We start from the raw sequence: 10393 nt of genomic DNA, 5'->3' as shown, positions 1-10393 counted from the left end.
TTGCAGTGTTGGCCCTTCTTTTTCAGGACCTCTGCAATTCGACTGGGCATGCTCTCAATCAACTTCTGGGCCAAATCCTGACTGATAGCAACCCATTCTTTCATAATAACTTCTTGGAGTTTGTCAGAATTAGTGGGTTTTTATTTGTCCACCTGCCTCTTGAGGATTGACCACAAGTTCTCAATGGGATTAAGATCTGGGGAGTTTCCAGGCCATGGACCCAAAAATTTCAACATTCTGGTCCCCGAGCCACTTAGTTATCACTTTTGCCTTATGGCACGGTGCTCCATCGTGCTGGAAAATGCATTGTTCTTCACCAAACTGTTGTTGGGTTGTTGGAAGAAGTTGCTGTTGGAGGGTGTTTTTGGTACCATTCTTTATTCATGGCTGTGTTTTTGGGCAGAATTGTGAGTGAGCCCACTCCCTTGGATGAGAAGCAACCCCACACATGAATGGGTGTCAGGATGCTTTACTGTTGGCATGACACAGGACTGATGGTAGCGCTCACCTTTTCTTCTCCGGACAAGCCTTTTTCCAGATGCCCCAAACAATCGGAAAGGGGCTTCATCGGAGAATATGACTTTGCCCCAGTCCTCAGCAGTCCATTCACTATACTTTCTGCAGAAGATCAATCTGTCCCTGATGTTTTTTTTGGAGAGAAGTGGCTTCTTTGCTGCCCTTCTTGACACTAGGCCATCTTCCAAAAGTCTTCGCCTCACTGTGCGTGCAGATGCGCTCACACCTGCCTGCTGCCATTCCTGAGCAAGCTCTGCACTGGTGGCACTCCGATCCCGCAGCTGAATCCTCTTTAGGAGACGATCCTGGCGCTTGCTGGACTTTCTTGGATGCATTGAAGCCTTCTTTACAAGAACTGAACCTCTTTCCTTGAAGTTCTTGATGAACCTATAAATTGTTGATTTAGGTGCAATCTTAGTAGCCACAATATCCTTGCCTGTGAAGCCATTTTTTATGCATCGCAATGATGGCTGCACACGTTTCTTTGCAGGTCACCATGGTTAACAATGGAAGAACAATGATTTCAAGCATCACCCTTCTTTTTAACATGTCAAGTCTGCCATTCTAACCCAATCAGCCTGACATAATGATCTCCAGCCTTGTGCTCGTCAACATTCTCACCTGAGTTTAACAAGATGATTACTGAAATGATCTCAGCAGGTCCTTTAATGACAGCAATGAAATGCAGTGGAAAGGTTTTTTGGGATTAAGTTTATTTTTTCCTGGCAAAGAAGGACTATGCAATTCATCTGATCACTCTTCACAACATTCTGGAGTATATGCAAATTGCTATTATAAAAACTTAAGCAGCAACTTTTCCAATTTCCAATATTTATGTAATTCTCAAAAATTTTGGCCACGACTGTAGTATTAGTAGAAGAAGTATCCTTGCTTTATTGATGCTTTAAAAGCGCCACCACGTGGACAAATCCCTCCATGATCATAATGAGCTATACAAAGAAAGAGCACGCACAAAAAAAATTAAAGGAGAAGCACACCTATTTTTGAAGGGAAAAGTGTCTCATCATCAAGCTGATCTTGGACCCAAGTCATCAGGTAATCAATGTACTTTGGAGCTGAACATTTAATTGGCTTTTTTATGTTGGTTCCATCGGCCCAGTGATATTCATACCTGAAGACAACATAGAAGAAACAAGTGAAAAGAAATACATTTTTAAAATTTACATTACACATGTAAGCACTTTTTAAAGTACACATTAACAGTCAGGAAGATGTGTTTTGTAAAGACAAGAAGGCATTAAATTGATCAAGTGACAGTTTTTTACATTTTAATTTTTTTCAATAAAAATAATAATAATAAAAAAAAACTGTATTGCTGTTTCTACAAACATATTAAACAGCACAACTATTTTCAACGTTGATAACAATAAGAAATCTTTCTTAGGCACTAAATCAGTATATTATAATTATTTCTGAAGGATCACGTGACACTGAAGACAGTAAAGAAAATTCAGCTTTGCCATCAAAGGAATAAATTATATTTTAAAATATATTAAATTAGAAAACAGTTATTTTAAATTGTATTAGTATTTCACAATACTACAGTACTGTATTAAAAGACAATTAAAAAAAAAAAAAGTTGCAATGGTTGTATGTTCAAAATATTTCACATGATAAATCCCTGTTAATACTTACTTGGGTCCAGCAGACATTAGTGGGCAGCTTTCCTCAGTGCAGAAGTCTGTGATGGTCCCATACAGCATGTTGATCTGGTTAAAGAAGTCCACAGCTACGAGCACATCAAACAGCATTAGAATACAAACCTATTCCAGCATTTTTAGCCATTTTAAAACCTACGGTCTGAAGTAATCATATTGTTAAAACCAAACAATAACAACATAAACATCTACCCCTGCAGTTCCATAACAAACCTCAAGGCAAAACCTCAAACCTCTAATTATAAAGCAGAAGTTGGGTACACCCAATATTTCATGAGCTGCAGCAATTAGATGAAACCTTAAACCCTAACAACATCAGTGCTGCCAGAGTCTTTATTCAGCCCTCTGTCCCTGCGGCTAATAATCCAAGAAAGCTCAACTGTCTCTATTGTTAAAAATAGAAGAAGGCCAGAGGCTAAGAATGAATCCAAGTGAATGTTGCAAAACTGACCTACAAACAGGCCTTATAAAATGGATGTTTAGTGGGAAGACCCCTTTAAATTTTAATATTAAGAGGAAATAGATTATATGTTTTGATTTTGGGAGCTATTTCTTTGAAGCCATGAAACTGAATGTGACAAGTTAAGGCAGAGATGTGCTTGGCAGGAGGGATGCATGAGGTTTTATCTACATTTATTAAAGATTAATAAAGACAAATATAGTTCTGTATACAATTAAGAACGAACTGCACTGTCATGTCATATGATTTAGTTTTACACCTTACTGAAATTTTGATTTAATATTTAATTCTGCAGCAGCAGACCTATATTCAGTTAAGAACAAGAAATGTATAACCTTTATAGCCACAGCAAATTTTCAGGCTTTTAGCAGCACATGCTGAGGATGCAACACAGGTTATTTTTTCCTAGATTAAAGTCACATGCTTACTGTTGACTGCCACCCATTCATTGAGGTCCTCTCCATCGGGCAGCATGACAGCCATGCGCAGGTTCCCGCTGCCCAGCGTGGCCTCTGCATGCTTCAGAAGCTCATACTGGTGTGAGCCCTCGGGAATGTTCTTCTTCGGCTTGAACGTCTTTGACGAGCGGCTTCCACTGTGGAACGGCAGAAGAGTAAGAATGCTGGATGTTCAGGCTTTAATGTTTACTACAAACTTACACTGAACCAAAAGATACTAAACTCAGTCACCCAAAACTGCAAATCACTAAACATTTACATTTAGAAACTCTCTTTACAAAAGTGAAAATTTAAAAGGTGAATCTAAACCTGATACACATGCCTTCTTTACAGCAGATTACAGAAGCTACAATTATCTTTTTAATGCTGAGATGAAATTTGCAATCCAGGGCATTTAGCATGAATTACTAAAAATGTATAGCATCACATTATCGAACAATATTGAACATGTTCTTTCAACAGCTTTTTGTTTGAATTATTTGATTAAGACCAGATAAATACTATAGTTTTGCAAAAAAATAAACAAAAACAACATCACAATGCACATTTATCTATTAAAATGAAACTCTTGAAGAAGTGGAGTTTCATTTGACTAGAAAATTTAATGAGGTCAGTGTCAGCAGTGTATTTACATTACAAAAACAACACAAACTCACATGCTTTTACACAAAATGCTTTTCTTTTTGCTTTTATTAAAGTATGTCATTCCAAAATGTGGCACCAATACTACTTAAAGCTGTTTTTGCCTTTATAAAACTCATAGACCTTTGGACAAGCCAAAAGGATAGTGAAAAGTTCTACATGGAGGTGTTCAACACTCCACATACATATACAGTTAATACCCCCACAGCTTAACACCTAAGTGGCTCCATAAAACCTATAAAACTCTTCCTCTGAGTTGACCCTACAAGCCTGTGCGCTTTTACTGGTCTATCAACACCTCAAAGTGAGCCTGTCTTCACCAATTCAACAGCTGCTCTGTTCAGTATGTTCACCTGTTGTTCACTGTTCAGACACAAATTTGCACAGCAAACAACGAAAGGGACACTGGAAGTGATAAACAAATACAGGCAAACCTTCTAAATGACCAACATGCTTCAAGCCAACAATAAAGAGGATCGGAACAGAACCTTTTTCAGGTTGTGATGGTCTCAAATGACATTATCTTTTTCCCATACTGATATTTTCTTGAGTCAGGCTCAGGCGACTGCATCAGAGCATCAAGCAGAAGTCAGATGGGGAACTCCAGTCTTCACAAAGCAAAATACATGTGCATGCACAAATTGTTTGAGGGGCATAATAATGCTAGCAATAAAATAATAGTGAAAAACACTCTTTGCACAAATGAATTTAAATTTAATTAAAATGTCAAAGTCATGATTCCACTTAAGAGGCTTTACTGAATTATCTTGCGAATCATGTGGCCTGATTCACAGCACAGCCTACTTCCCATTTTCAATGGAAAACAGAAGAGAAAATGCATTACATTTTGCTGACAATTATATTTATGCTTCTAAAGACATTAGAGCAAAATATGGTACTTGTTTCTATGATTTGGCGGTCACAATGTAATTAAATCCATTGCAAGGCAGTGTCTTCCTATATATATATAGATAGATAGATAGATAGATAGATAGATAGATAGATAGATAGATAGATATGGAGAGAAACAGATGGATGATTTTGAAAAATACTCCTGTGGACACAAATCATTAATCATTACTATACTGGGATATGTATAGTACAGTATAATGGGATTATAGTGGAATTATCCAGACATACTGATCATATCTGGATTTCAGGTTAGTTTGATGTCAAATCATTTTGGTACGTTTAGCGAAGGCGAGAGAACACTTATTAGGTAACGTAAGCAGTGATAACAGATTTAGTAATAAAAACTGTTTATCAAACTAACAACATCTTTGGGTTATGATGAGGGGAAATACACGAAAATCTCCCGTTTACATAAATGGCACGATGTTCGGAAATACAGCTGTGTTCACAGACAGATACAATGAATGCATGGGAAGTCATGATGAGTAACAAAAAACCCAATTTCTTGCAGCTACTGATGGCCTCATGTAACGTTACTGGCTAAGTATTCTTCATTAGCCTGCCTACAGTTTTGTGTTATGATGGTCAAGTACTAATCTGCTGCGACAGGATCAGACTCTGCTTCTATCAGCTGTATTAATATCATTACCGTGAGCTGCTAATAAATGATGGTTGTGAGTCAGGATTGGTAATGTCCAGGCAGCTTCGGGACAAAAGCAGTATTTCTACGCTTGCTAAATAGCTATCAGTGTTCCCATTTATAAAACCCACTCATACTTACAATAAAAAGCTCATCTCTCCTTGAGGAAAATGCGCTGTAGATGAGAAATCGACACTAGTCCGTTATCTTGACTGTTGAAAGGTGGAAAAGCAAAGTATCTGAGCCTTAATATCCTTAACACTCCTACAACACTGATCCTTCCCGTGCAAAAGTTCTCCTTCCCATCCAAAGTCTCTCCAGAACCACAAATCTCGCGAGATCCCGACAGCTGGTAGATCCAATGGATAGCCTTTCTTCTCAAATAAGAGTCACGTTAGCATCAGGATAAAAGAGCGTTTTAGGGAATTCAGCGGATAATTCTCTCTCTCTCTCTCTCTCTCTCTCTCTCTCTCTCTCTCTCTCTCTCTCTCTCTCTCTCTCTCTCTCTCTCTCTCTCTCTCTCTCTCTCTCTCTCTCTCTCTCTCTCTATTACTGCAACTGACAAATTGAAATTTGAAATTAAAATGCTTATCTTTAGGTTTATCAATATCTGATAATTGGTAAAAGACAATAACTTCTAGCTGTTAACTTTTTATTAAGTTAATATTCGCCAGATAATATTCTGATCATTTGTTTTACAATTATTACGATGACAATGAAAAGCAAAAATGTAATTTTACTAACAACATATCTTTATAATATCTAAAACTACCTTAATAGCATGTTGACAAAATATATTCTTAATCCTAATAAAAAGTAAATAATTTTCAGCAAATGATGTAATAACAGCTTTATTAAAAGAATAATAATAATAATAATAATAATAATAATAATAATAATAATAATAATAAAATCTAAATCCAAATCAAGCACCGTATTTTGCCGTTTTGAACTAAAACTACAAAGAAAAAGTTAAAGAAATATTTTATAAAATAATTCACAGATTTGATCCTGTCAAGCAGTTTTTGCAGAAATGTAAAAGTGACATTGATACATCTTGTTCTTTCTGTGAAATTGCTTTTGAAACTGTAGCTCATTTGTTATGGGAGTGTCCTTTTGTTCATGTACATGTCCTAAATGTTTTTTTTTTTTTTTTTGTTTTTTTTTTTTTGTATATGATTTCTCTTTATGTTATAGACAAATTCTTTTTGGGTTTTATGCTAAAGATAAGAATTTATTCAATGCAAGTTTTAAACCTCATTTTCTTTCTTTCTTTCTTTCTTTCTTTCTTTCTTTCTTTCTTTCTTTTTTTAATAATTTCTGTCTATTTCTTAAGAATCTTTATATTACATTACTTAACCATAATTCGTTTATTATTGAAAAGTTTTTTTGATCTGTACGTACTGTATTTTATATTTGTTTTGTACGTACTGTAATCTTTTTGTTATAACCGCAATAATAATAAAAAAAACTCTTTATAAATCTATAAATAATAATAATAATAAAAACTACAAATAAAAAAAGGACTATTATTTTGAAAGGACTGTCAAGGCCAAGGGCGCGTGTTGTTGACGTCATGGTGTCCTCTGATGCCGCAGGTCAACGTGATTTTTGAAGCAACTGAGCCGAAACATGAGGTGTTAAATCTGTCTGTATACTTTAGGGTTTAAGCTAAGTTTTAAGGCGAAGTTTTGTACAGTACAAGATGTCTGCATTCAGTAGGAGCGCGCTCTTGTTGTCTCTTGTTCGCTGTATCAGGAGACAGCAGCAGTTTCCATGCGTGGAGACTCTCAATCCTATTAAAACTGCGCAGTTTACAGTAGCACGAGGTCGAGGTGTTCATTCATGGTCAGCGAGATATTTTGCAGATCACGAAATCAAGAATCCATGGACATTATATCAGCGAAGACTGTTTACTGAGGTACCTGATGCATTTATGTACAGACAGTTAAGTTCATTTCCAGAAGAAGAAAAAACTGTTCCAGAAACATGACGTTTAACTTAATTGTTTTCTCCTGACACTAACGTTACTCTTTTAATGTTTTAGGCACCGTCTAAGGAAGATGAGTATCCACCACTACCAGAATACACCCCTCATGAAGAGCCCCAAGCAAAGGAAGTGTTCATCATCCAGGCCAAGGGTTTTCCTTGGGCATGTACTGCAGAGGACTTGATGAACTTCTTCTCTGGTACTTGTTTGAATCTTTCACAGTCTCTAAGTCTTTGCAGACATGCTTCACCTACTTGATCAAGTCAAGTTAGTTCAAGATATATTAAAATGTAAAACACATGAAATAATAGTCAGAAAATCTAAGATTTTGAAATGAACAGTTTATTGAACCTTCAGATAAAATATAAAATAATATCTTTCAAAAAAGATATGTATGGCCCATGATATAGGAGGATAGGAAGCTCACACTCAGGGAGGGGAAAAACACCTGTTTTATTTAGATTTCCAAATTGAACATAAATATGTATATAAAATATTATAATGGTACACTTTAGTAAATTATTAGATAAAATGCATGTAATATCAGTTGTCACTCTGTATCACTGAAAATGTTTTAGTAAAATGCATGTAAACACTTAGTTTTATGATCAGAGCTCCATAGCAAAACATATAATGCAATGCAATATGTTCAAAATGCCTTTCATATTTTAAAGTCACATTTGATTATTATTTTTCAAAATAATAATGTATGTATGTATGAATAATCAAAGTTAATTAAGCTAAGAAAATGTTAATCTTGAAATATTAATAACAATATAAAAGTAATTTTTATATTTACTTCATAAAAATCATTAAATATTTCAGCAGAAAACATATACCACAAACTAAAGGGGTGGGTGTTTTTAGAATTATACTTAAAGGCCTTTTATTAGATTAAAAATAACATTTAATCAATGACAGAAAGCATGTAGCAGATTTTTGGCACAATTTTGATCATGTTGATAATAGAAATGAATGCATCAAATACAGTAGGGTTTATAGAGTTGCGTCAGTATATATGAATTTCCAGTTCTTGAAGATGTTTAGATATGATCTACTTATGATGTGAAGTGCACATATTATTTTATTTATATATTTGATTTTTGTAGATTGTAGGATCCGAGGTGGAGTCGAGGGAATCCATATAATTCACAACAGGAACGGCAAATCGATGGGACAGGCGTTTATTGAGCTGGAGCACGAGGAGGACGTTTGCAAAGCATTGGATCTGCACAAACATTACCTGGGACAGCGCTTTGTTGAAGGTAAGCAGTGTTCTTTGTGTTTATCATGTCAGATTGTTCACAGTGCTCATGTTTAGTGAACACTGGTGTTATGTGTTTCAGTCTATGAGGTGACAAACAAAGATGCTGAAGCCATATTAAAAGCTACACAGCAGTGTACAGAGTCGGATGGAGCAGTGCGACTCAGAGGACTTCCCTTCAGCTGCTCAGAGAAAGACATCATTCAGTTTTTCTCTGGTGAGATCCTTAAAAATGTGACATTTGAATGTCACTGCAGTGATAAAAGCCATATGCTTCATTTGAGTGTTTTAATATTCTGAAAACAGGGTTGGAGATTGTGGAAGATGGAGTTACAATAGTCCTGGATAGGAAAGGAAGAAACTCAGGCGATGCTTTTGTGCAATTTGCCACTAAGGAAATGGCTGAAGAGGCCCTAAAGAAAGACAGAGAAGTCATAGGAAACAGGTTGGTATTTCATTAAGTAATACTTGATACAAATTAAGAGTTGTTTTTTTTTTTTTTTTTTCAGGCATTTCTTTGACATTTTGTGGTTTCAGACAAAACATTTACGTGCTTCTTTTATTGCAGATCATCTATTTGCGTAGATATATTTCAATTGTTACGTATCTTTAAAGCAGAGGTTCTTAACTCTGGCCACTCTTATTCCCATCTGTATCCTGAAGCTTTTTACAGAGGCCTTTGTTCATATATAATTTGCCTGATTTTATACATTCAACATTGTATAAATAATTAGATAATGGATTATTTGCATATTTAAACATACCATTTCAGAAACCCTGTGTTGCAATTCTTAATGCAAGTCAATTAACTAGGGAAGTATGGTGTTGTCTATTTGTTATATTTTAGTTACATCACCTGGGGTGTCTTGTCCCGTTCAATACCAAAAGATTTCAAATCAAATATGTACTTTAACATGTCAGATCACAAAAGGGTGTTTTGTCCTCATATGCAGGTATATTGAGATTTTCCCCAGCAGGAAAAGTGAGATCCAAGTCCAGCATGGAAGAGGGCGAAATGAGACGTCATCTTTCACACCAGGAGCTGAGGACACGCCACGCACAATGAAAGCAGGTGTTTATTACAGTGTCCTTTTACAACCAGGCTTTAAATATTAATACAAATGTTGTATACTGTGTGCAGTCTTTAACGTGTATTTTTTGTGGACAGCAAACAGTAGCTCTATATCAACAACACACAATTTCATTCACATGAGAGGTCTGCCATATGATGCCACAGGAGAAGACATTGTCAAGGTAAAAGTTTTATATTGAATATATTCTATTTAAGATACAGCATTATTTTTGATTGTGGCCAAGAGGAGGGGGAATAACTCCTTAATAAGACCTCAGTTGATCTTGCCCAGTGTATAATCAACACCAAATGACTGAGGTGTAATTTCTGTTCTAGTTTTTCGGTCCCATCAGACTGGTGAAGGTTCTTGTAGAGTACGGCCCTGAAGGACGACCCACCGGTGAGGCAGATGTTTACTTCAGAACACATCAAGATGCCGTTTTAGCCATGTCCAAAGACCGAGAGTATATAAGTAAGCAATATGTGTGTTCATCTGAAATAACCCAAATGTGGTCCAAAATGTTAAATACAAACATGACGATTAACCTTGCTTTGTTTTTCCCTCTGTCGTTCAGTGAAGAGATATATTGAGCTGTTCCTGAATTCATCAGCATCAAGGGAGGAACAATAGGATGAAAGTAAACTATTTAAACTGTCTTAATGCATTGCATCCCAGCCTATTTAAGTGATTCCATGTATATTACAAGAATACATATAACCAACATTAAAAGAGAACTTTACAATTATTGCCTGTTGTGTT

General features: G+C 35.8%; 2 protein-coding genes across 2 annotated transcripts in view; one reads left to right on the top strand and one right to left on the bottom strand.

Annotated features, from left to right (window-relative positions):
* The window catches only part of LOC109093486 (MOB kinase activator 1B), a 7716-nt gene extending 2027 nt beyond the window's left edge, over positions 1-5689 (bottom strand). The window contains exons 1-4 of the mRNA XM_042724548.1: positions 5449-5689; positions 3084-3250; positions 2173-2266; positions 1515-1648 (exon numbers count right to left, since the gene is read on the bottom strand). Of these exons, the coding sequence (XP_042580482.1) occupies positions 1515-1648; positions 2173-2266; positions 3084-3250; positions 5449-5462 (409 nt within the window). The 5' untranslated portion in view covers positions 5463-5689. The remainder of the gene's footprint in view (positions 1-1514; positions 1649-2172; positions 2267-3083; positions 3251-5448) is intronic.
* A 1169-nt stretch (positions 5690-6858) lies between these two features.
* LOC109062984 (G-rich sequence factor 1-like) lies at positions 6859-10379 on the top strand. Its single transcript, XM_019080063.2, has 9 exons — positions 6859-7228; positions 7355-7496; positions 8407-8562; positions 8644-8778; positions 8868-9006; positions 9515-9633; positions 9730-9815; positions 9970-10105; positions 10209-10379. Exons 1-9 carry the CDS (start codon positions 7013-7015, stop codon positions 10262-10264), a joined length of 1185 nt encoding a protein of 394 aa, XP_018935608.1. The 5' UTR covers positions 6859-7012; the 3' UTR covers positions 10265-10379.
* Positions 10380-10393: the final 14 nt, after the last annotated feature.

Source organism: Cyprinus carpio, chromosome B5 (assembly GCF_018340385.1).
Source record: "Cyprinus carpio isolate SPL01 chromosome B5, ASM1834038v1, whole genome shotgun sequence".
Lineage (NCBI taxonomy): Eukaryota > Metazoa > Chordata > Actinopteri > Cypriniformes > Cyprinidae > Cyprinus > Cyprinus carpio.
This window is presented reverse-complemented; position numbering and strand designations above follow the sequence as displayed.